Genomic DNA, 25,989 nt, shown 5'->3' on the forward strand with positions numbered 1-25,989 from the left:
TCTCACTTGTTAGGGTCTGTTTCCATTGTTTTCTTCTTACTTTAATTTGGGTAATTTAGCGGAACCTAGAATTCATCCATTTCTTTTAGGCTTTTCAACTTAATGACTGTTTTTTAAAGTATACCTATTTATAATATTCTGAATTTCTTTATTAGTGTTCATCATAATTTTCTCCCTGCTCAATCCTGATTCAGTTAATTTGGGTCCTGTCTTTCTTTTGTTTAGTTGAGCCGACAGCCTGCCAACTTGTTTATTTTCTCAGGGCTCCAGCTCTTGATTTTTCGTACTGTTTTCTATTTTATTGATTTCTGCTCTGGTTTTTATTACTTCTTGATGTTTTGGACTTGGTTTATTTTTTGGTTTTCCAACTTTTTAGTTGTATCATTAATTCATTTATTTGTGCTCTTTCTGATACTTTTGGTGATGTTTTTATTTATCTATATAGTGGTTTTTCAACCTTTCTAATGCTGCAACCATTTAATATGGTTCCTCATGTTGTGGTAACTTCCAACTATAAAATTAATTTCGCTGCTACTTCATAAGTGTAATAATGTTGGTACTATTATGAATTGTAATGTAAATATCTATGTTTACAATGGTTTACAATCCCACAGATTGAGAGCTACTGGTCTATATTATTCAGTGGTTTAAAGGACTCAAGACTTTGCCCCAAAATTCATCCCCTGAACACACAAAGTAGTAATTCCTCCAACGAATACGACCCCATAAACCATTACATTATGACACAAAGAAATGGGAAATTTGTTCAGTCTTCTGCTGTATTTTTCACAAGAACATCAATGTCACAGTAAAACAGATTCAAACACACAATTACACGTGTTAAAAGTCTACTCAAATAAGGTACACTGATGTGACAGTAACATTTACAATTCATTGGCAGTTAATTCAGTAACAATGAAAGTAGCCACATTCTCCTGAAGGTTATTTCTGGCTAGTGCTAGTTAAATATCGTCCACACTGAAAACTCAAGTTCTCATTTTATAACCTCAGGTAAAAGAGTGTGGGAACAAAGACAAGAAACAAGGGAAAGGGGAGTTAATAACTTAGTACAGACTATCACAAAGTTTATTTCTAGCGCTGACAAAGCGGGACACTTTGCTTAGTAACTGACAGCGACATAAAATCCCCACCAGGCACTTCACTTCTTAACTCACCCAACCCCCAACATATAAGACTTCCGACTTCTGGTAATTCATTGCACATAAAGGTAAGGACAGACGAAAGAACAGCAGCGTACACAACACAGTTAGTTTGTTTTTCAAGTCAAGCTGGCCAAAAGTCTCTAGTTCAAGACCCAGATTCGCTCTTTAGTTTATGGGTGTGACCTTGAACCAGTCACTCAACCACTAAATTCCTCTTCTTCCTGGCTCACTGGTGTAAGTCATCTGTCCCAAAACACTGGCATGTCAGTTTCTTTTTTGAATACGGTAAATATTAACAGGACTTATCTCACAGCATCAAATGGAGGGAACCCATGAGATTTGTATATATAAAGCTCTGGTACAGTGACGGATCATGGTACATGCTTAATTGTAAGTTATTGGCACTAACTAGCAGCGATCAAACCTGAAGACAGTTTGAAAACTTTTCAAACATCGGTATGTAAAGCTGTTACCCACCAAATAGAAATTGCTCAAGTATGCATATATTTATTCCACAGAAAACTAATAGTTTCTATATCGGGATTTGCTAATGCAATAAATGAATCCTGAATTGTGGAAACAGACCTAATCTACTACAAGGCATTCAGCAGACTCCAAGCTTTTCTACTTCAAAACAGGCCTTAAGCACGGGGCTGACTGGTTGCCCAGTCTCCCCTTCAAGCGACCCCCGGGCTGTCAGGGAATCCCACTCCTCCTTGCACAGGGGAGGACAGAGACAGCCTCGGGAAGGGGGGCGAGGGGCGGGGGCGGGGTTGGGGGGAAACTCGCATCCCTGGGCCTAGTCGTCCATATCCACCTCAAGCACGATGGACCCTGGCAGCTGGTTGATGTCTAGGGGTTCTGGGGGCGAATCCCTAAGTAAACCACAGGGATCAGGGAGCCTCTGACAGTCTATGTTGCGGCTTTCCGCCTGCTGCTGGGAGGACCAGGGGGTGATGCTCCCAGCCCGGAGAGTGTCCCCGGTGGCTTCAATGAAGGAACACTCTGAGGCAGGAGAGGTGGGCCTGGAGCCCATCACTGGCAGGGGCTGCTCTGGGGCCTGGCAGTAGCCAGCATCTAGCGGCTGCAGCAGCAAGCCACCTCCCCCAACAGGTCCCCCGCCGCCGCCGCCGCCGCCGCCGCCGCCGCCGCCGCCGCCGCAGCGCGGCTGGTTGCAGAAGGTGTAGTCGGGAACCTCGTCGTCCTTCCAGTTGCACACTAGGTCGGGAGCCAAGGGATGCTCGGACTGTGGCGGCAGCCCCTGGAAGAGCTGCACGGCGGCCGGCGGCCCCAGAAAGCGCAAGGGCCCCATGCTAGCCAGGAAGAGGCTCCGGCCCTGCTGCTCCCAGGCGGCCGCGGCGGCCAGCCCCAGCTCCTTGCAACGGGTGGCAGGAGAAGAGGCCGAGGAGGCAGCGGCTGCGGCGGCCGACGACAGCAGGAAGCGGCGGGCAGCGGCGGCACAGTCCTCGGCCGCCAGGGCCGCGTAGCGCGGCTCTAGGTGCTGCAAGGGGGAGGCGGCGTAGGCCGTGTCCCGCGGCAGCGGCGGCGACAGCGGCGGCTCCTCCTCTGGGCCGGCGGGGGCGGGCCCGCCGGGGCTGTGCACGATGAAGCAGAGCATGCAGGGCCCGCGGAAGAAGCAGTCCCGGTTGCGGGCCGCCGCCGCGGGCTGTGGGGACGACTTGGTCGGCGTCCGGCCCGGCAGTCGGATGAGAGGGCGCCGGCGGCGACACCAGCTGCAGCAACGAGGCTTCTTCTGGCTCGCACGGTTCCGAGGCTCCTTCGAAAGAAGGTGGCCCATAAAGACGGCCCTAGGAAGGGGAACAGAAATGAGTGGGACGGAGGCCTGAGAGGCAGGCTCCCGTGGCCGGGCAGGCCGCTAGCTGACTGGGCCTCTGGCCGCAGCGAGCTGCTCGGCGCTGCGCACCTGGCACCCTCGACGACCCGGGTGGGCGTCAGCCGCGGGGTACCCAGGCGGCCAGAAACGGGCTACATACTTTGGGCCCGGAAGCCTGGAGAAAGATGGGCCCGAGCTGTGGGGACTCGAGGGAGGAAGCGAGTCGGGTCGCTAGGCCGCTCGGTTCGGTCAGTCAGCGCGGTGGTAGGGGCAATGGCAGTCCTGCTCAGACCACTTTATCTGCAGCTCCGCCAACGGCGCGTGTGCCTGCGACACAACAGGAGCCGCAGGAGCACACCACCCACTCCAAGAGGGGGCGGAGCCGGCCTTGGGGGCGCGCCGGAGGGGGGGTGAAGGAGGGAGGGGGTGCGGGGGAGGAGGGGGGTGGAGAGATGGCTCACCTGGTTGGGTTGCCAGCCTGACAAAAGGCTAGCTACTCGCGCCCAGCCCCCCTGCTCAGAGGTTACTTGGGGGCCTGAAGCCCATTCCTCTCTTCTGAGGTGGGCCTTTTTTCCTCATTTTTTAAAATGTTGGCACTTGGAGCTATATTTTTGCCTCCAAGGACTACTTCCACAGTGTATCACAGAGGTTTCATGTGGGGTTTTTTTCTCTAGTTCCCCGGAAATGCTGTTTCTTTTTTGATTTCTTCTTTGACCCATTCCTCATTCAATGATGTATTGTTTAATCTCCCTGAATTTGTGTATTTACTGGAGGTTTGTCTGCTGTCAGTTTTAGGTTTTGGTGCATCGTGATCAGATGGGATGCTTAGGGTCATTTTAATCTTCCTGAAATTCTAGATTTGTTTTGTATCCCAGGATGTGGTCTGTTTTGGAGACCTGTCCTTGTGCTGCTGAGTAGAATGTATGCCCTTTGGTGTTTGTGTGGATTATTCTGTAGGTATTGCTTAAATCCATTTGATGGATGATACCACCAGATTCTCGTGATTCTCTGTCTACTGTCTGTGCAGATAACCTGTCTATTGGAGAAAGTGGAGCATTGAACTCACAGAGAATTAACAGGTTGGTGGTAGTCTGTGTCTTTAGGTCCACTGATAAGGACATTTTTAAATGGAATTGGGTGTGCCAGTGTTTGGTGCATATATGTTTAGGGTAGTAATGTCTTGCTTAATTGTCCTCTTGGTTAGAATTAAGTGTCCTTCTTTATCTCTTCTCATTAACTTTACATTGAAGTCTATTTTGACATATATTACAACAGAAATGCCAGTTGTTCCCTTGTCCCCTGTCTCATTTGCCTAGAAGACCTTTGTCCATCGTGTTACTCTAAGGCAGAGGCTAGGCTAGTGTCTATCTTTAAAACTTAAGATGCCTTTCTTATAGGCAACAGGTAGATGGATTTTGTTTCTTGATCCATTAAGCCAGTATGCTGTTTAACTGGAGAACTGAGGCCATTGATATTTAAAGTTAATATTTAAAAGTCTATGCAGACTGTAGCCATTATGTTGTTGATTTTTGGTGATATTATGTTCTTGGTACTTTGTGCTTTTGTGATGCTGGCTTTGTATTTCTGTCAACAATCTCTTAACTACGCGCATTTCTTTTGGCCGCCTGAAATACAACTTCCTGTGCTTTCTTTAGGTCTTGTTTATGAGATACAAAATTTTTAGGCTGTTTATAGCATGGGAAATTTTTCTTTCTTTCAGCTGTGGCAGATAGTTTTACTGGGTAAATTAGCAATGTACTGCATTGTTCCAAGATCTTCCGGCTTTCTACGTTTTCACTGAGAAATTTTTGTTATTCTAATAGGTTTTCCTTTGCTGTGACTTGCAACCTTTCTTTTGCAACATTCAATACACTTTCTTTGTTCTGTATACTTAGTGTTTTAACTGTCTTGTGCTGTATTTCTGGTCTGGTCTGGTTTATTTGGCATTCTGTGGGCTTCTTGTATTTGTATGGGTATGTCTTTTCTTAGTTTGGGGACTTGTTCTATGATGCAGATGTGATTGAAAGAGGGGGGGGCACATTCCAGACGCAGCAAGCAGAACTGAAAAGATTTGGCCACTTGGTTCTGGCTTTAGAGTCAAGGATACAAAAAAGGAGTTATGGACTCTCCCTCTCTAACTAAGGGAAGCCACTGAGGCAAGGCTTGTCTTAGGGGTGTCCCTGCATGGAAGCCCAGATGAGCCATTGCTTGCCTCTATGAAGGTAAAGCTTAGAGTGTGTGGAGACCCCAAGGTGTTAGGGATGCCAGAGTCATGGGATACATGCCAAGGAGAGCTGCAGACTGGGTGTGGAATCAGCCCAAGAGAGAGAAGTGTGTTGCAGTCAACAAAGATGAATGAAAGGAGTTGGGGATCTGGGGAGTACTTTGACATCAGACGTGGAGATGCAGAATTTGGTATTTGCCCTGTAGCTCTTTGGTTTTGCTTTGATCCAGTATTTCCTCACTATGCTTTCTTTCCTCCCTTTTAGAATAGTAGACTGGGATCTCTCCATGAAGAAGAGGGGCAGAAGGAAGGCTGAAAAACTGACGTGAAACATGTGCTCCTATGGTAAGTAGCTAGTCAGTAGATTTGTAGGTATGGGTCCAGTGCACCTCTCTGGTAAGGTTGCAGGGATAGGTGGATTTGGCAGTGTGAGTCTAATGTCTCTGGCAAGAGAAGGGACCACATGTGCTTGGGAGTGTGGGTCCAGTGGGTGGGAGTAGATGAAATTGGCCCCATAACTACAAGCTTTGACTGTGTATAGGGTATGGAGGAGCTCAGCTGGGGCAAGGGCAAGGGCAAGGGTGGAGTTAACAGCAAAATTGAGCTCTGCTCTTAAAGGGGAACAGGAGCACATGCATGCACGGGACACATCTGCCGAGGTCTTTAATGAACTATGATAGAAAATGATCTGTTTCCTATGCAGCTGATCGTGTCACATTAAAAAAAGATCTAGTTCTTTTTATTTTATGTACATGAATTTGCCTGCATGTATAGATGTGTGCCACATGCGTGCAGAGCCAGAAGAGGTGAGAAGAGGAAACGACAACTTTAGAAGCAGAGTTAAACACCAGGTGAGCGGCTATGTGAGTTCTGGAAACCAAATCCGGGTCCTTTGTAAAAGCTGTGTGTACCCTTAACCACAGAACGATCTTGACATCCACTGCTCCTGTCACTTTTACCTGTGGTGTTATTTTTTTTTTAGTTCTACGCATTGTACCAGAACCTGGCCCATGTGAAGTAAGTGAGTCACAAATACAGGATTCTGACACCGTGGAGGGAGGTATGTTTTAATAGATTTTGTTGTGGCATATATACATGTACACAATATGTTTTAACCATGACTATGTCCCATCACTATGTTGTATCCCCCCTCCCAATCCTCCAGAGCTCAGTGACTTTCTCAACTAGTCTTCTTTCTATTTTCACAGGGTTGGGTATGTTTCTTTATTTGTTTCTTTGTTTTTCTGTTTCTGTCAACCCATAACTTTAATTAAGGTTACCTAGAGGAGCATGCGTGGAGCAGTTATTTAGCAGATCCCTACCTGCCCATGTATTTTTATCACCATCAGTACCAAGTGCCCTGTTTTTGTCCCTCCCACTATTCCTGATCCCAATACGTTGGTAGAACCTACCCAGCCCTAGTATCTTAGTTAGGGATTTACTGCTGTGAACAGACACCATAACCAAGGCAACTCTTACAAAGGACAACATTTAATTGGGGCTGGCTTACAGGATCAGGGGTTCAGTCCATTATCATCAAAGAAGGAGCATGGCAGCATCCAGGCAGGCATCATACGGGAGGAGCAGAGAGATCTACATATTCATCTGAAGGTTGCTACTGAAATACTAACTTCCAGACAAGCGGGATGAGGATCTTAAAACCTCACCCCCACAGTGACACACCTACTCCAACAAGGCCACACCTTATAATAGTGCCACTCCCTGGGCCAAGCATATAAAAATCATTACATTCTACTTCCTGGCTCCCATAGGCTTATCCAAATATACTAGTCTATAAGGGCCATACCTAAACATAGCATAATGTAGAATACATACTACAACTTCAAAAGCCCCCATAGTCTACCGCAGTCTCAACAATGATAAAAGTCCAAAGTTCAAAGTGTCTTCTGAGATCCATCCAATCACTTAACTGTAATCCCCAGAGCAAGACAGGAAACCATCTGGGCAAAACTCTGCATCTCCATGACTAAAGTCAAACCAGTCATCAGATATGCAACTCCTTTTTCAACTTTATTGACTCCACAACTTCTTTCTCCTGGGCTGATTTCACTCTCTGTTAGCAGTTTTCCCACCAGATAGCTCATAGCTCTGGCCTCTTGAACATCTTGGGGTCTACAAGAGAGCTTCAATGTTAGAGTCTCTTGTATCAAGTTCTGGGATCCACATATGATGTTTTGGACTCCTCTAAAGGGCTTGTGTCACTTCTCCAGCTCAGCCCTCTGTAGCACGCTAAGCTCAGGTTGATCCACTCCACTGCCGCTGTTGTTCTTGGTGATCATCCCATGGGTACTGGCATCTTCAATATACTGGGGTCTTCTGCTGTAACTAGGCTTCACCAGTAGCCTCTCATAGGCTCTCTTCATGGTGCCAAGCCTCAACTACTTTGCATGACCCCTTCAGTCCTGGCCCATAAACTACAACTGGGGCTGCACCATCACCAAGGACCTTCCATAGCCTCTCACAGAGCCAAGCCTCAGCTGCTCTTCATGTCCCAGTCATGCCTTCAAAACCAGTACCACTTGGGTGACTCTTACACATTACCAAGTACAACTGCAGCACAAAGTACAACCTTGGCTATCTCTGGAACACAGCTTCTTTGTGGTCTCAGAAAACACTTCCCAGAGATTTCACCTCTGTGATGCTGGTCTCTTCTTAATCACCACTAATTTCCTAGCTCCAGCTGACCAGCATCAATTGTCCCAGGAGTCCTTCCTATTTTTTCACTCTAAAGCCAGAGCCACATGGCCAAAGCTGTCCAGGTCTGCTGCTTTCAGTAACTAGAACAGGACCCCCTTGGTCTATTACATTCTCACCAGCTTTCTGTTTTCCAACTCCTTCACTGCCTAAGCTTGGCTGTCCTGGATCTTGCTCTGTAGATTAACCTTGAACTCAGAGATCTGCATGCCTGTCTCCCGGGATTAAAGATGTGTACCATCACACCTGGCCTTAAACTTTCCTTCACCTTGAACTTGCTCTGTCTCAGGCTGGCCTTGAACTCAGAGATCTGCTTGGCTTTATCTCCTGGGATTAAAGATGTGTACCACTATGCCTAGATCTAAACTTAGCTGGGTAGGATCTTGCCACAAATTTCCCACTCCCTTAATCTGCTATCTTCTAAAACATAGGGTTCAGCTCCACTTCACTTTCTGGTGCCCCTTTAACTGAACTCTTGAACCATATATCTTGTATATTTCCCTCTCAACTTGCTGCTTTTCATTAAAAGGCTCCTCATAAGGCAGAATTTTAGTAACTACACAAAAGAATTTATACCAGGATGTTTTGACACTTTCTGTTCCAAAGCAATTAATCTAATAAATTTCTTCACCTTAGTTTCAGGCAGACTCTTCAGACAATGTCCAAAAGAAGCCACATTCTTCACAAAAATGCCACAAAAACAGTCTCTATGCCACATACAGAAATTCTTCTCCTTTGAAACTTCTTGTGCCAATTCTGCACAATTCAGACCACTCACAGCAAAAAAAAAATCTTCCATATTTCTTCTAGAATACCCCATTAAGCCACACTGAAAGCATTCTAATGCTTTCCAAATCCAAAGTCCCCAAATCCACATTCTTCCAAACAAAGACATGGTCAGGCCTATCACAGCAATACCCCACTCCTGGTACCAACTTCTGTCTTACATAGGGCTTTACTACTGTGAACAGGACATGATTGGGGCTGGCTTATAGGTTCAAAATTTCAGTCCATTATCATCAAGGCAGGAACATACACCACAGAAGTAAATTTCCCTCACCCTCTGAAAACATTAATTACCTAGAGATCCTTCTTAGGGGAAGAACAGTCTATCATAAGCCCCTCTTGTGTAGCAACTGTTACCTTTCTACCAGTCCTCAGGAATGGGAGAGAGGCTCATAAGCATTCTACCCTCTCTGTGACAGAATGTGAAGGCCCAATCTTCTGCAGGTATTAAGAGCTGCTGAGGCTTCAGTTATGCAAAGGCTATGTCATGTCCTAGAGACGTGAGTCCACACTACTCCACCCTCCCCTCTACCTCTTACATTCTTCCTTTACTCCCTTCCAAGGAGTTGCCTGACCCATGGAAGAGATGATATGCATGCCTCATTTAAAGCTGTGAATTCCACAATCACATATTCTCAACACTTTGTCCAGTTAAGAATCTCTGCAGCAAGTGCTATCAGATACTTCACTGGCCAAATCCAATAGCAGTAGTAACTTATGGGTGTACAAATGAATAATTAAGGACTGAAGAGATGGCTCAGTGGTTAAGAACCCTGAATGCTCTTCCAGAGGTCCTGAGTTCAAATCCCAGCAATCACATGGTGGCTCACAACATCTGTAATGTGATCTGATGCCCTCTTCTGGTGTGTCTGAAGACAGCTACAGTGTATGCACATACATAAAAATAAATAAATTTTTTAAAGTTAATAATTAGAAGAAAATTTGGACCTTATATCCAAATTTGTCATCTCTGTGTGCTAAAGTGAACACGGAAATCAGTCCATGGGACCTTTTCCTGATTGTTGTCATTATCAATGAATTAAGAGTTTTGATCTTAGTCATAATGTTTACGGCTACCACCATCTCCTCTTGACACTTGGCCCTTCTTGCCACAATTGGGATATTGTATATTTGCTGATAACTAGTAGACACTGTAAATCTGCTAAACCTCGGGGACAATGCTAAAATGCATGAATAACTTCCCTCTAAAAGAGTTATCCAGGCCACATTAGCTCTAACCCAGAGCTTCAGAAATCCTGCCTTGGAAGTAGGCACATCCACATATGTACTCCTCTAAACATAGATTTATACAAGCTGAACTGTGTGGGATGGTATAACAGAGCAGGGAACATATAAATTTCACCTTTTAACACACCCTATAATAGCTCTATCGTTTCCTTTGTGTCTTTGCTAGCATTTTCCTACTGTGAACAGACACCATGACCAAGGCAAGTCTTATAAAGGACAACATTTAACTGGGGCTGGCTTACAGGTTCAGAGGTTCAGTCCATTATCATCAAGGTGGGAACATGGTAGCATCCAAGCAGGGTGCAGGAGAAGCTGAGAGTTATACAGCTTCATCTGAAGTCTCCAAAAGGAGGACTGACATCCAGGCAGCTAGGGTAAGGATCTGAAAGCCCACATACACAATGACACACCTACACCAACAGGGCCACACCTTCGAACAGTGCCACTCCCTGGGCTAAGTATGTACAAACCATCATATTCCAAACTCTGCATCTCCATGTCTGATGTCAAAGTGGTCTTCAGATCTTCAACTCCTTTTTCATCTCTGTTGACTGCAACAAACTTCTTTCTCCCAGGCTGGTTTCACTCCCTGTTAGAAGCTTTCCTTAGTAGATAGTCCATGGCTCTGGCATCTTGAACATCTTGGAGTCTCCAAGGAAACTTCAATGTTATAGCTTTTTTGTTTCAGTGTCTGGAATCCACACAATGTCTGGTCTTGTCCAAAGGGCTGCAGTCACTTCTCCAGTTCTACCATCTGTAGCACTCTAAACTCAGGTTAGTCCACTCCACTGTCACTGCTGTCCTTGGAGATCATCCCATGCTACTGACATCTCTAATACTCTGGGGTCTTCCACTGCAACTAGCCTCTCATAGGCTTTCTTCATGGTGCTAAGCCTCATATCTTTGCATGATCCCTTTAGTCCTGGGCCATCAAGTGAAACTGAGGCTGCACCTTCACCAATAGCCTTCCATGGCCTTGCACAGGGCCAAGCCTCAGCTGCTCTTCATGTCCCAGTCATGCTTTCAAAACCAGTACCACTTGGGTGACTCTTACACATTACCAAGTACAACTGCAGCACAAAGTACAACCTTGGCTATCTCTGGAACACAGCTTCTTTGTGGTCTCAGAAAACACTTCCCAGAGATTACACCTCAGTGATGCTGGATTCTTCTTAATCACCACTAATTTCCTAGCTCCAGCTGACCAGCATCAATTGTCCCAGGAGTCCTTCCTATTTTTTCACTCTAAAGCCAGAGCCACATGGCCAAAGCTGTCCAGGTCTGCTGCTTTCAGTAACTAGAACAGGACCCCCTTGGTCTATTACATTCTCACCAGCTTTCTGTTTTCCAACTCCTTCACTGCCTAAGCTTGGCTGTCCTGGATCTTGCTCTGTAGATTAACCTTGAACTCAGAGATCTGCATGCCTGTCTCCCGGGATTAAAGATGTGTACCATCACACCTGGCCTTAAACTTTCCTTCACCTTGAACTTGCTCTGTCTCAGGCTGGCCTTGAACTCAGAGATCTGCTTGGCTTTATCTCCTGGGATTAAAGATGTGTACCACCATGCCTAGATCTAAACTTAGCTGGGTAGGATCTTGCCACAAAGTCCCATTCCTGTAATCTGCTATCTTCTAAAACATATGAATCAGCTCTATTTCACTTTCTGGTGCCCCTTTAATACTCAAACCATATATTTTATATGTTTCCTTTCTAAGTTTGCTATGCTTGTTCAGATTGCTCTTCATGAGACTTAACCTAAGAACAAAGTTTCTGCTGGGTTTTTTTTTTGAGTCATCCTTTGTCAATGCAATTAATATAAATCTCTTTACCTTAGACTCAGGAATAATCTTCACCAAAATACCACAAGAACAGTCTCTATGCCACATACAGAAATTCTTCTCCTCTGAAACCTCTTGGGCCAGCTCTGCACAGTTCTAACCACTAACAGCAACAAAATCTTCCATTTTTCTTCTAGGATAGCCCATTATGCCCCACTTAAAGCACTCCACTGCTCTCCAAAGTCCCAAAATCCACATTCCTCCAAACAAAAGCATGGTCAGGCCTATCACAGCAATACGCCACTCCTTGTACCAACTTCTGTCTTAATTAGGGTTTTACTGCTCTGAACTGCTTACAGGTTCAGAGGTTCAGTCCATTATCATCAAGGCAGGAACATAGATAGCAGCCTCCAGGCAGGCATGGTGCAGAAGGGACTGAGAGTTCTACATCCTCATCTGGAAGCTCCTAGTGGACGACAGGCTTCACTAGGCAGCTAGGATGAGGCTCTGCAAGCCCACATGCACAATGACACACCTACTCCAACAGGGCCACACCTTCTAATAGTGCCACTCCCTGGGCCAAGCATCTAAAAGCCATCACACTTTGTTTCTTTAATAGTTCCACTCTATTCATTATGTTTGGTCTTTCTCATTCCAAGAAACTCTTAAACTTGCCGTTGTCAGACTACAGGTTTCTTCCTAAAGGTATTTTGCTCATCAAGCTGGGTAAAATTGGTGACTTGGAGTCCACTCTAAGAGGAGTTTCTGTGGGTCAGGGCTGGTCCAGACACACTAAGAATGAGGGGTAAATGGCATCTGAGTGGAGCCTCTGAAGATGAGAACAAGAGATCAATTTACCAGGCTCTACACTCAAAACAACTCAGCATGTAGTAACTGCTTTTCAATTCCTTGTACCTATAGTTTCTTCAGTACTTGGAGCCATAAGCTGAGGAGCCACAAGCTCAGTACTTGGAGCCATAAGCTCAACTTTAGGGCCTGACGTTCTGGTCCAACCGATATGTTAAAGAGGCTGAGTCAATTTGGACCTTACAGGAGCAGCCCATGTCAGCCAGTCCAACAAGCACAGTGCCCTTTAAGGCTGGCATCTACAGCCAGATTCAGTGTCTTTTCCAGGTGGATGTGTAACTACTGAGTACCCTCCAGGAAGCAAATTTCAGGTGCAAGCACAGATTGAATTCTGAATAACTTGGATACAGAACTTCCAGATGTCTCAGTTGACACCTGAATCATATAAGCTGTATTCATTGTGTATTTGGTATTTTCACAAATAGTTACTATTTTGGGATTCCTAATATATTCAGAACAAATCATATACATTTTGATTCCTATAGGCACATATGAAGAACACTTAAATATCCATAAATGAGTTGAGCTATGGGTGGTATTCTTCCATTCTGCATGAGTACAATACGAAGTGGTTAAGGCCATATTTTCAGAAGCCTAGAACACAAAGTCTATCCCACAGAGCACTGAGCACGCTACCGCAGCTGGAAAGCATTAGTCTGCCATTATTGGCATTTGCCTTGGGTGGATCTTTAGTACTTGACATGTGTGATTGTTCTGATGGCCATTTAGTGAGTGTTAGTGTGGCAGTTGACATGGTAAGGGCACTTCTAGAGAGGGACAATAATAGCCAGGTTCCAACTTCCATTTGTGGCTCCCAGTTTCCCTTAAATATAAGATTCTCTTCCTCTAACAGAGGACCACTAATTCTGCTTCAAAAGTGGACTATTTTCTCTTTGCCTTTCATCCTCAGGACTCTATTCCCTTGGTCTTTTAAGGCAGCATACAAAGTAATGAGTCTCATAATGGCATAGTCCCATATTCTTGGCTTTTAATCAGTCCATGTCCCAATCACCTCATCTCACCCCCTATCCTCATCTTCCTAGTCCCCTTCTTTCTCCCTGATTGTCCGTCCCTGTTACTACTTTCCTGGCCCCTGTATACAGAGTTACTCATTGTACCTCTTTAAGGACTCCACTGCCAATCTTATGATAGATATCCTTTCTAGTTTTATGTCCCAACACAAAATTACACAAGAACACTAATTTCAATGTGGTTACTCATTTAAAATTAACCCTGAATCATCTGTCTTTCTGCATTTGGCTTGTTGAACACATCCATTTATCAGCACCTGTGACTCCTCTCTGCATCCCCACGTGGTACTGAAGCAGAGGTCTCTTGTCTCCTCCCTCTCTACAGTTCTGTTCATCAGAGCCATATCCATAGGAACCCACATTACCTCTGTCACTCCTAGGAGAATTACACAGGGCATTATGGCTCCTCCATAATAAAGAATACTTCTCAGGGGCTGGAGAGATGGCTCAGTGGTTAAAGCACTGACTGCTGTTCCAGAGGTCCTGAGTTCAAATCCCAAATCAATGGCATGTGAAATGGCCTATGATACAGCTCACCTCATAGCATCGGCCATGGAACATTAAAAATAAGACTAGACCTGACTGCAGCCTTTATTATACCAGCAGAGGTTATGTGCCCCTTGTCTACAGTGGTCCAGAACCCTAGGTCTCATTTGTACTATCTATGTCCTTCAGATATAAGCCTTAACTCTGCTATTCCTTAAGCTCTTCTGCCTCTGCTGCCACTTGAGTCTGACCTTGGACTTGGCTCTAGTCCCACACTTGTTAGACTTCCCTTAGGCTCTGTTAAGTATCTACCTCATCATCTATTCATGTTCATATAAAATCCTTGTTAGAGTATCTTATTATTCTAGAGTGATAATAAGTGATACTGTTCCCTAGGTGTGTTGTATATGTTAGTCCGTCTTTACTGTTGAGCCATACCTCAGGCTAAGGAAAAGCATTCTCTTTTAAAGATTTATTCATTTTAATGTATACAAGTAGTCACTGTCTTTCAGACACACCAGAAGAGGGCATCAGATCCCATTACAGATGGCTGTGAGCCACCAAGTGGTTGTTGGGATTTGAACTCAGGACCTCTGGAAGAGCAGTCAGTGCTTTAACCACTGAGCCATCTCTCCAGCCCCTGAGAAGTATTCTTTATTGTGAGTTTTGGTGAGTACTGCTCACAACACTTTTCCTGTGATGACTCTACTGTCTTCCTTAACTTGTCCCTGTGTTGCTCCCTAAATTCTGTTCTAGGGACCTAAGTCAATGTTAAAATCGCTTAGAAATGTATTCAGTCACATTATGTACAGAGTCTACTCTTGTAAGCCCAGTACTCTAGAGACTGGGATACAAATATGACAATTGGGTTATAAAGCGAGTTCCAGTATGGCCTGGGATACATAATGGGAACATGTTTCAGTGAACAAAAATAAACAAAAAGGAAGAAGATATTTATTGTAGCCCAGGAGCGTCTATGATCCTGACTACTTGGAAGTTAACAGAGGACAACTGAAAACTTGATGCCAGCCTGGGCGATTTAGTGACATCTGAAAGTGACACAAACAACTGAGTGTGTATGTTAATTTTCATAGTCTGAGTATTTCAGAAATGTCTAGGACAAAGTAGTGAAAGTTCCACTTTTTTCCCATGCGTGAGGAAATTTCTGAAAGTAATTATGTTGGAGGATCTCTCGTCTAATCACCAAGTGAATCTGTTAGAGATATCACATGGTATTGGTAGTTATATGGGAGGCAAGAATTTTTGAGAAATTAGCTCATTAGAACCATGTACTTGAGTCTGTTTCTTGCCTTGGGCCCTTCCTATATTCCTTGTTGGCCTCCCTAATCCAAGATGAAGGAACAGCCTCTCCTGTATGCTGCATGTATGTAAGAAGCATCCATCAACCAAACCCACTGAGACTGTAAGCTCAGAGTAATCTTTCTGTCTTTATTTCTTTCGGTCTCTTATCAGCAATGAAGCAGTAACTACTAATCCAGTGCAGCTTAGTGGTAGAGCCCTTTCCTCATATGCATAGGGTTCAATCCCTAGAGTCAGACATTACAACTTACTTCCAAAAAGCTAAAGTTAGAGAGTAAAGAAAATAACTGGATTTTCATAGAAGCAAGCATCTGTTTACACTGAGCCTCAGTCTCTCTGTTAGATGAAGGTCCCATGTGTTGTCAAGCAAAGCCAGATTCTCCCACATCACAGAATTTGAATTTGTCACCTGTGTGCAGACAGGAAAGGAAGCATGTACTAACCAAAAACATGAAATGGGATAGTCATGATCAGACACATTTCTGTGTAGCATGGCAGGTACCAGGTGACCCTAGTGATAACTTGTGTATGTGTGTGCAAGACGAGAAACATGTTAACATAAACCAATAGATGACTGCTCGGCAATCCTAGGCAAGGGGAGGGTAGTGCACTTCAGTGCAGGGATGACTGACATGTGATGCCTAAGATAAGTACAGGGCACGTTAACATTATATACATGTGTGTGTGTGTGTGTGTGTGTGTGTGTGTGTGTGTGTGTGTGTGTTACATTGGGTATATGCCTTGCTGAATGAAATATGGGTCAACTTATATTTTCAATAGTTTTTGAGTGATTTTATGCATGTATGCATGGATGTGTGTGTGTTTGTGTATGTGTGTGCACGCACACATGTGTTCAGTTGTGAATATGAGAGGACAGTGTCAGGGAGCCAGTTCTCTCTGTCCAGCCTGTAGGTCTTTAGGATTGAACTCCAGTTGACTGGTCTGGCAGCAGGATCCTTTATCACCGAGCTGTCTAGCCTGCTTGAAACCTTGGTTTCTGCCAGAGTGGCTGGCACACAGTAGGATAATACTGACAGAGTGCTTAGCATGTACTACTCCCAGCGCTGAGCAGATGCTTGCCATACAGCAAGATCTGTGCTTAAACAGTGCCTGGCATAGAAAGAACAATTCTAGTGGGGCTCGGCACAGTGATAGTAATAATAGGAAATGTCTGGCACAAAATAAAAGGATTCCTAAGAGGGTGTCTGACACATCCTATGAAATTGCTACAAGAACAAACACTTGACACGAGCCTAATTCATAACTGCACTAAAGTTTTATAAATAAATAAATAAATATGTATGTATATATAGCGCTGATATTTAGTCTTTCAAAGTTGTAGCTGTGATCCTCAGTTCCCACCACATCTTCTTCCACCGTGGGCTTATTTCGACTCTCTGTGGTTGAGACACAAAAGAGAGAGAAATCCTAGTGAGTTGCCACCACCTACTCACTACTGTTTCCTCCTGTCCTTCACAGCCTACATGCTTTCCTTCCACCCAACCTCCAAGGCTCTGCTCCACCAGCAAACCCTCTGCTAGAGCACAGGGGCTGCCTCACCTCGTCTTTGATTTCTTCAGCCAGAGGAAGGTATGGCCTATACCTTGAGTGCTAACCTGGGATTTAGAAGCCCATGGCATCCTATCTAGGGAAAGTCTCCAAAGTATCCAGCACTGGAGTAAATGAAGCAGGACATGTTACTTCCAGCTCAATGTTGTACCCCAAAGGACTAGAAGTGGATGATTGGCTAGGGTCCAATACCGTATCGGAAAGATGTGTTCTGGGTGTTGCGAGACATGTCAGAGGACCACTTACTAATTCAATCTTCATCATCTTCTTCGGGATCACTAATCTCTTCATATATCACTCGAGTCTTCCTCTCTCGCAGTCGGTGGCTCCAAGCATTTACCTGAATACCACCAGCTCCTGAAATGTGGAGAGATTAGTGCATGAGAGCTAGGTCATTTAGGGCCTTTTCTCATCAGAAAAGAACAGAGCTGTCCCACACCCAAGACCATAGGCCTTTACATCTGCGGGCTCACAAAGATTGAGATGTCAGCCACATAGCAGTACAGACCAAAGGCTAGTTTGGGTTATGCCACATGCTGTCTGGTCCCCTCCCCATCCCCTGATAAAGATTTTCTATTTTATTCTCCATTAGGAGGAGGACCCAGTGACCATTCACTTATATTGTATGGATTTCAGGGTTAGCTTCAGAGCATGTAGAAGACTTGTCCATTGTCACATGGCTTTCAGAAGAAGGACACATGTAATTGTGATTATGGAGACACATTCTAGCATCTGAACTGGTGATGGGTGAGCTCAGCACCCAGAAAGGACTGGGATTTTCGGGGCCTATGCCAAACACCTAGAACATGCCAAGGAAACCAGAATATTGTTTTCCCCCATGGTTTCCTCTCATCCAACACCACCCTACTCTGTCTGTCTCCAGAATATGTGCTTTCTCTTGGATGTGCAGGTGTCTCTGAGCCTAGTACTCCTGGAACACATTGGGTTATTCCTCCCCGTTCTGCCTCCTTCAGCAGTTTTTAAACACTGAAGCACTCATTGGGGCTGTCAGTAGCATTTCTGTATTGTCTTAGAGGTTAAGTATCTTCTCGTGTATTTTTCTAAAGGTTATATTAGCATATATTAGTTATGTATGTTATTCCATTTCATTATGACATTTTGTATACATATATAATGTGTCTCGATCATGTACACACCTAATTATTCTCTTAGGTCACGACATGCCTTCCTCCCTACCACTAGATTCCCTTTTATTTCATTTTGCTTTGTATGAGTGAGACCCAGTGAGTTTAATTAGGCCTTTTCCCCTGGCAACTGGCAACTGCCTTCATATCCTCTGAAAGGGGCAGAAACTGGTGAGCCCCTCCTTCCACAGCAGAGTGTTGAAGGGCTTGATCTTTTGCAGGTATGTTTAAAGGATTTTCATAACATTTTAATCACATTTGACAAAGTATTTCACTTTTTGTAACTAAATAAAAAAGAACACGGGTGTTTAAATTGGAAAGAAATGTCCTGAGTAAACCGCGTTTCCAGGGCTACAATGTTTGCCTTTATAGTCTTAATAGACTGTCATTTGCGCAAGCAGAAAAGATGTAATTAAGAGTGTGGAGCAAAGAAAATTAGGCGAAGAAAAGCACTGGAGGAACCCACAGGCTTTGGGAAAGGCAGGTACTCTGTGAAGTATAAGGCCGCACACACAGGCTCGTGGTGCACTACGTGGACAGTAAGAAAAGCGTGGATACAGTGACGGAGACGGCACTGCATACACCATGACGGTGTGTGCAGATGAGCGCAGCAGGGAGAAAGAAAGGAGACATAGTGATCTAGGTATCAAAGAACCTCGTGCCAGAGGTGGTGAGAACAAGATGCAGGTGAGAACACTTCAGGTGGGATTGGACAAGGTGGCGCCTACACCATTTCTGTTGCTATCAAGATGTGTCACTTATCATGAACTTCCTTTCATTCAACTCCCTGAGTCATGCACGAGGGAGTCTATGTACAACTAAAAGAACATTGTTTCTGAGCTCGGAAACAGAATTTATTGCCTTTCATTGTATATTTGCAATTTTAGTTCATGTATGTGGACCATGTTTGTGGGTATGCCTGTGGAGGAAGAGGCACTGTGTCAGATCTGGAACCGGAGTGTCCTACATACTTGCTGTCAGGATCCCTTCACTCATTCCCTTAGCTGTGTCCTCTAACTGTGCCACTAACTCTCCACTCCCAGAACTCTTTCTACACTAGACTGGACCCTGCAACTGTGGAAACCCCCATTCCATAAAGAGTCGGGTGCCTCTGGCTTGAGACTGTAGGGCAGAAGTTCTTGGGTCCTGAGGTTAATTAGAGTGGAAGGGGTCCACCGTGAAAGCCCTGTAATTTCTAGAGAGATAAATGCATGTTCCCTTCACAGAACAGAAACCAGCTGGCTGTCTCTACATGGAAAGCGAGTGTCAGGATGAAAGTCTCGGGGAGAGAATAACTGACAGGAGCATGATGTGGACTTCAGAAACGAAGGAAGACATGACTACACTTCAGTAGTCTGGGCTACAGATTGGAGAGCTAGGGAAACTGCTCTTTGACCAATAATTCAGCACGATTGTGACAATCCTCATTATCAGTACTCTATTAAAATGCTCTAATTGAAGCCATGTGGGTCCAACCAAAAACCTGTGGTTGGACAGGCCCCATGGGAAAACGCATTACTATGATTTTGCTGAATGAATGTAGTGCAAACTGTCTTCTAAATTCATCCATCTCCACCCATAGGTAAGCAAGCTCTCAGACAGCATCAGAGAAATTGTTTTGCACAGTGAATGGTGGCTAGTGCAGAAACTCCTATCTGAGTAGATTGCACTAATAAGGGTACAGATCGCCCAGCTAAATACCAAACATATATCACACACCTTCCTCCCAAGCTCAAATTCCATCACAGAAGATGGGATCGAGAGGTTTTAAAAGGCAGAAGACATTTGGACCAGAGCAATATAGTGTTTGAGGGACATAACAAGGTTGTTAAACTCATGAACACACAGTAGTCATCTTTGCCTCTATAAGACCTGCACAAGATCAAGCCTTCCAGCACTCTAGCATGTAGGAACTCATGTGCTCTTTATGGGAGGGAAGGTCAGTTTTCTTTAAGAGTGTGGCCTCTGGTAGGTCAACCATACTCTACTGGATCGTTCTACGTCCCACAGTATATAGATAGCACAAACTGGGTTTGAGTTTGTTTATTTTTTTTATAAAAATATATGGATGTTGGGAGAAAGATCTTTTATATCCATTAGATGAAAGAGTGGAGTATGTGTGAATACAATTAAAATACAATATCTTCAAAGAAGTAAATAAATACCACATTGAAAAACAATAAATTATGTTAAGACTAGAGATTAGATTGCAGCCAACCTGCCAAATTAGAACCATTCTTTCCAGAGGCAAGTCTTCCTTTCACATTATGAATACTTATGGTCACTGATGCCAGCTATAAAAGAGAATCAGAGATAAGGCATGTTGGCAAATAGTAATCCTTGGTGTATTTCTGCTACTTGACTTAGGGTATTCTAATTTGCCGGGTAATATTTAGGACAGGACCTAGCAAATAAATAAAAACTTCACACACCAAAATTAACCAGACCCAAAGATTCAATGACCTTCCATATAGTTAAAATCGGCATTTGAAACAGCATGTGAAGCTTCCCATTAAAAATTTACATCTATATTTATACAGTTCTCCACCACCAAAAAGAATACTACCTCAACAACGTGGACATGAACTGAGGGACAAACAGGGTGCACCGCTACAGAAGGAAGTGACACTTGCCTTCATCCGTTTCCTCGGTGGCACACCATAGGTTTCATCAGAACATTCATCTACAGAAAGTGACAAATCAGAAGGTTTTTGTTTGTTACTAAATGTTCCAAGAACTCGGGAGTCTGCTGATTTACGGAAGGCTAGATTGGAGAGTGAACCCATGTGTGGAAGAGAAGCTGGCAGAGCCTGGCTCTAGTTCACCTAACAACAGAAGCATTAGCGCTAGTGTTCTTTTAGAAGTCTCCTTCTGGTTGTTTAGGAAGTGTCAGCTAAGCCTCATCACCATCTAAACTTTCCAATGTGTAATAATGAAAATTTTTACTTAACACATGAAACAATTTGAATAGTCAGGTGTTAACTATGTGAGGAAGAATAAGTTATTGAGCTCAGTACTATTGGGGGCTACCTAGTGTGATTATTCGCCTTTATTCTCAAACACTGTGCATAAATTTCAGACCGGAGTTTAGATCAAGTAACGTGCTTGTTGGGAGCACTGGGGAGTCACAAGCCAGTAGGACACAGGACATTCTGACTCTCTTTCAAGGTGTTACACATTGGCCATTTATTTATTATCCAGAATAATGTACACAATAACATGTTAGCACTTTATATGACAGGATCTTCTACATAATCCTCAGAATGAACTCTTTTCCCACGCAGCCCTGATCTGAAGAAGAAAAGAGCTGCCTGTGACCTTACCAGGCATCTTGACTGAGAAGGTGCTCTTTCACAGCCCCTCCCTGACCACTCACCTTCACTGTCATGAACTTCAATACATTCGACCACAGACTGCTTGGCCTGCTCCTTGCAACGCATGAAAACTGGTTGGTTCACTGTGACCCCTAAGAGGAAGCAAAATGCTTGTTTTTAACAGGCAGCACAAAGAGGGAAAATGCTGCTAAGATTTGGGGTACAGCACATATTTTAAGACCCACAAGAGGCCTGAGCCCTACTGCCTATGGTCTATGCTGTCAGCCCTACCCAAGGGAGCAAAGAGCAGCATGTCCAGCAAGCACCTTGACATTCCTCCATGAAGAAAGGTTTGGTGGGAGAGGGCCCTGCTACATGTTCAAAAGAATTTGTGGCATAAAAAACAAACTGGAACCCCCCCCAAGGCTGGTCTAAATCCAGATTTCCTATTACCTAGGCCAGTCATTCTGATGTAGTTCCTTTTCATATACACGTAGGCACTTTTCTGCCATTTGGTCAGCTTTCCCCACTCTTCATCAGAAAAGTAGGCAGAAATATCCTGGAAGGCCTAGAAAAAAAAGGAAGTGTAAGTTCTGGCTATTCTCTGCTGGACCTGTGTACTCTTCATCCCAGAATGCCCTCTGTGTTGGAGGACCTTAGTGGTCTACCTAGAGAATCAAGACAATCAAGGGGTTGGGGATTTAGCTCAGTGGTAGAGTGCTTGCCTAGCAAGCGCAAGGCCCTAGGTTCGGTCCCCAGCTCCGAAGGGAAAAAAAAAAGATTAGAAAAAAAAAAGACAATCGATCCTGGGAAATGTGAGGGTCGATCAAGAGATGTGAGTAACAGCCTTTTCCCCAGTAACTGGTAATGCTCAATGCTGCTTATTTATATTCAAGGGACTGAGTGTCACCCAGTGAATTTAGTACTAAGTCACTAATCTGAAGTTTTCAGGGATGCTGAGGACACGTGGAGCATTTGTGCATGGAGAGAAATCCTGAGACTTATGTAGGTCCAGTGGAGACTATGATCCTTGTCCCAAGTGCCTCCTTCTGATAAGTCATTCTACAATGGCCATGGTCACTCAGCTCCTTCTGTCCACCAACTACCTGGTCACCTCACCTTGCATATATTCTTTGGTTCACAAAACACTTCCATGGGGATCTTTGCACAGGAACTCACTGTTTTCGTGCCAATGGGGTCACTGTGGTTTTGAAAAGACACCATCTTGTCTTCTTCTGACTAAAAACAAAATGTCCTGCGAAAGAAGGAGTTGCAGATAGACAGTAATGGTCAATACCTGAAATTTTCTTGTATTCCTTTTTACCTTGAGATCATCTATCCTTGACTAGGTCTACGGGAGAGCTAGGAATCAGTTGGATTCCATGAGCATGGATGAAAGTATCTTGAGTTGTTGAGAGTGAGTCAAGCTTCTGTCCTGATTAGTTGCACTGGAGTATTCATTGAGATTAATAGAAAAGAGAAAGCTATTGAATTGGGCAAGCCCATGTTCTCACCCATGCAAGGAAAGATTGATTTCATAGAAGATAAGAATCAAATAGTTGTCACTGGAAGATGGGTGGTGAGGAGTTCAGAAGAAGGTACACCAAGCACCAAATACAGGTAGAGAAGACGAATAGCTGCTAATGTTTTACAGGACCCTTTAGTGACCACAGTTTGTAGCTACCGATGGTGAATTTGTAAGGGAAGAGAAGAGAAGCCAGAGTTCCTTTCTTATGCCTGTAACAGAGGGTAGTTGGGAAACTGAGATAGAAGGGTCACAAAGGACAGACAAATATGAATTAACCATATTTGGTAAGCACACACAGGTATATCTGGAACCATCATACTTTTCTTATATTTTGCCTCCCATGTTCCTTTCCTGTGGTCTCTTCCAGCTCTGGGTGGTTCCTGAACGTTTCCAGAATTTTCCCTTCATTAGTAAGTAAATTCTTTAGCTTTTTATTAAAAAGTAATAGACACAGAGAGGCTTCCCACACACCCACTTGAGGGAAACACATGCAGAGACTCACAGCCAAACATTGAGCGGAGCTTAGGGAACCCTGCAGAAGAGGGGGAGGAAGGATTGTAGGAGCCAGAGAGATCAAGGACACTAGAAGAAAAGTTAAGAATCAAATAACTTTGACCCATAGAGGCTCATAGAGACTGAACTGACAACCAGGGAGCATGCATGGAACTGAGTTAGGCCCCCTGCACATATTTAACTGTTGCGTAGCTTGGTCTTATGTGTGGGAATTCTAATAACGGGCTGTCTCTGATTCTGTTGCCTGCCTTTGGGATCCTTTCCTACTGGGTTACCTCTAGCCTAAATAGAGGATGAGCCTAGTCCTACTGCAACTTGATATACCAAGGCTAGTTGATATGAATGGGAGGCTGTCCTTTTTCTGAAGAGGAACAGAGGAGGAGTGGATGTGGGGAGAAGGGAGGTGGGGGAAGGACTTGGAGGAGAGGAGGGAGGGGGACTGCGATTGGGGGTTTAAAGTAAGTAAGTAAATAAATAGATTTAAAAGTAATAGACACAATAAACTTTTTAATAAAAGACGTTTCTGGGCACCTGCTGACACTTAAATACATGTCTCTACATCATTACCCACTCTTAAATGGTTTCCCCTTGAGACAGGATATGACTAGGTTGCCAAGGAAACAGAGAAACCATGGGCCCAAACACTTCTCCTGTACCTGCCTATTAAGGAATTAAGATAATTTAGATCACCATTTTGTGGTGCAGTGCCCTGCATCGTGTATAGATATTTCGTGGTGTGTGCAATGTAAATTTGGTGAGAGGGTTGCCACAGGTTTAATAGTCTCCCCAACTGATGGTTTCCAGGGATCTAGGAAATGGATATATAGCTATGCTGTGCTGAAAAGGGGGTGGGTAGTTAAGTAGAGTGAATTCTGGGCTATTTCTGGGCTAATTTAGAAAATCCTTTGAGTCAAAGATACACTAATCAGGGATCCTCAAGCTGAAGTCCCCAGAACATTTTTAGTGAGGGGACATTGAGGTGTCTCTGGGACCATGAAGACTATGTCTTCATCCAAGAGGAGGTTGGAAAGTAGCCCCTCTGACACAGATTATTTGGTGTCACTGAGGTTGGAGGAAATCTTGAGACACATAGGTTGTTTCAAGTTTGTGAAGCTAAGAGTCATTCCACTTCCCTCAGAAATAGTGACACACATCTGTCAGACATAAAATGGTCATAGTTTCTAGAATCCTTAAGTAATTACCCAGTAATGATTTATCTCAAACAACAGTTGTAAGGGTTGAGGAATGTTGGAGACACAAGGAAGGCCCAAGTTAGCCTTTACAGGCTAACTTTTCTATCTGTGCAGATTTAGTTTATCAGGGCATCCCCAAGAAAGAACCTACATCAAACGGGGAGGAATAAAGGACTCTTTCTCCAAAAAGAGACCCAAATAAGTACCTTGATTCAGCTGTCTCTAGAGATTCAGCAACCAGAGCAGTCAATCGCTATGAACTCCTCAGCGAAGTAGGTGGGGCAAGTGAGGTAAGAATGGAATGTTGGATCCTGGGGGTTCCAGAACAGAAGTACATCACAGAGGGAATGTACTAAGTGTCCCCACCTAAAATATCATCATCCAGCTCCCTGGCATTGGCTACTCTCAGGTCTGTTTACCTGTTGACATGTTCATTCCTACGGATACCTGGGATTTCCCTTATATCCAGACTATCCTCTACTGTGCAGTTATTTATCTAAAACATGGCTAACCACTTCAAATCTTTCTCCTCTGTCTTCCTTAGTCTTCCAACCTGGGATCTCTTTAAAATAAACTCATAACATTTAAATTATTTATTAAAGGAAAGCATTAGAATTGAAATTATTCCTATATGTGCTCTTTTCCCAAAGACCCAAGAACTTGTTTTCTATTAATATTCTTATGAATAATAGCAAAACAGTCTCCATGTGGTTAGAGTTTATGGTGCTCTTTAAAGGGTCCCAGGTGCTTCTGTTAGGAAGGCTTCTCTACTCAAATAGTATACACCTCCACTAGCCCCTTAATGCCCTCTAGACTTTGCATTCTGGGGACTGCTCTGTCAGTAATGTCCTGCACAGGGCTGGAGAGATGGCTTTTCATGGCTGGAGAGATGGCTCAGTGGTTAAGAGCACTGACTGCTCTTCCAGAGGTCCTGAGTTCAAATCCCAGCAACCACATGGTGGCTCACAACCATCTGTAATGGGATCTGATTTCCTCTTCTCGTGTGTCTGAAACAGCATACTCACATACATAAAATAAATAAGTAAATCTTTAAAAAGAATAGTGCCCTGCTCAGAATGACCAAGACCTTTCTTCTGGCAAGGAAATAATGGCTCATGGACCTTGGGACCAGCATTAAGATTTTCACTGCATATTCTTATGTTTTCTTCTTAATCACTTATAAAAATGAATTTTAAGTCATGTTACAAAGGAATGGCTTCCCCCTCCCCACCCCCAACTGCCGCTGCCCACAACCAGCATTATCCTAAATGGA

General features: G+C 44.1%; 3 protein-coding genes across 4 annotated transcripts; 1 reads left to right on the plus strand and 2 right to left on the minus strand.

Moving 5' to 3' along the window:
* Positions 1–761: 761 nt before the first annotated feature.
* Fbxl17l1 (F-box and leucine-rich repeat protein 17 like 1) lies at positions 762–3,346 on the minus strand. The gene is made up of 2 exons (XM_039100570.2): positions 3,158–3,346; positions 762–2,971 (listed from the first exon to the last, which is right to left on the minus strand). The coding sequence occupies exon 2, from the start codon at positions 2,959–2,961 to the stop codon at positions 1,963–1,965; it is 999 nt and encodes a 332-aa protein (XP_038956498.1). The 5' UTR covers positions 2,962–2,971; positions 3,158–3,346; the 3' UTR covers positions 762–1,962.
* On the plus strand, positions 2,425–18,488 carry B630019K06Rikl (RIKEN cDNA B630019K06 gene like). The gene is given in 6 exon segments (NM_001301646.1): positions 2,425–4,076; positions 5,487–5,566; positions 5,996–6,072; positions 6,204–6,281; positions 14,633–14,803; positions 16,934–18,488. A coding segment is annotated over 1 exon segment (297 nt). The 5' UTR covers positions 2,425–3,182; the 3' UTR covers positions 3,480–4,076; positions 5,487–5,566; positions 5,996–6,072; positions 6,204–6,281; positions 14,633–14,803; positions 16,934–18,488.
* Ssx1 (SSX family member 1) lies at positions 16,709–25,024 on the minus strand. Of its 2 annotated transcripts, XM_039100572.2 has the most exons (8): positions 24,923–25,024; positions 22,662–22,737; positions 21,936–22,050; positions 21,545–21,634; positions 20,802–20,851; positions 20,387–20,462; positions 17,270–17,380; positions 16,709–16,851 (listed from the first exon to the last, which is right to left on the minus strand). In XM_039100572.2, exons 2-7 carry the CDS (start codon positions 22,704–22,706, stop codon positions 17,274–17,276), a joined length of 483 nt encoding a protein of 160 aa, XP_038956500.1. In that variant the 5' UTR covers positions 22,707–22,737; positions 24,923–25,024; the 3' UTR covers positions 16,709–16,851; positions 17,270–17,273. The 2 variants fall into 2 exon arrangements, with proteins under 2 accessions (XP_038956500.1, XP_038956499.1); XM_039100571.2 differs by lacking the exon at positions 24,923–25,024 and having other exon boundaries at positions 22,602–22,732.
* Between the last annotated feature and the right edge of the window lie 965 nt (positions 25,025–25,989).

The sequence above is a fragment of the Rattus norvegicus genome, chromosome X (assembly GCF_036323735.1).
Source record: "Rattus norvegicus strain BN/NHsdMcwi chromosome X, GRCr8, whole genome shotgun sequence".
Classification (NCBI taxonomy): domain Eukaryota; kingdom Metazoa; phylum Chordata; class Mammalia; order Rodentia; family Muridae; genus Rattus; species Rattus norvegicus.

Excerpts from the sequence above, each read along its gene's own strand:
- Ssx1 (XM_039100571.2), bottom strand. The coding sequence starts at position 22,706 with ATGGTGTCTTTTCAAAACCACAGTGACCCCATTGGCACGAAAACAGTG. Across the intron at positions 22,051-22,601 it reads AACCAAAGAATATATGCAAG|GCCTTCCAGGATATTTCTGC; the intron begins GTGAGGTGACCA and ends TTTTTTTTCTAG. Across the intron at positions 20,852-21,544 it reads TGAAGTTCATGACAGTGAAG|ATGAATGTTCTGATGAAACC; the intron begins GTGAGTGGTCAG and ends CACTTTCTGTAG.
- Fbxl17l1 (XM_039100570.2), bottom strand. The coding sequence starts at position 2,961 with ATGGGCCACCTTCTTTCGAAGGAGCCTCGGAACCGTGCGAGCCAGAAG.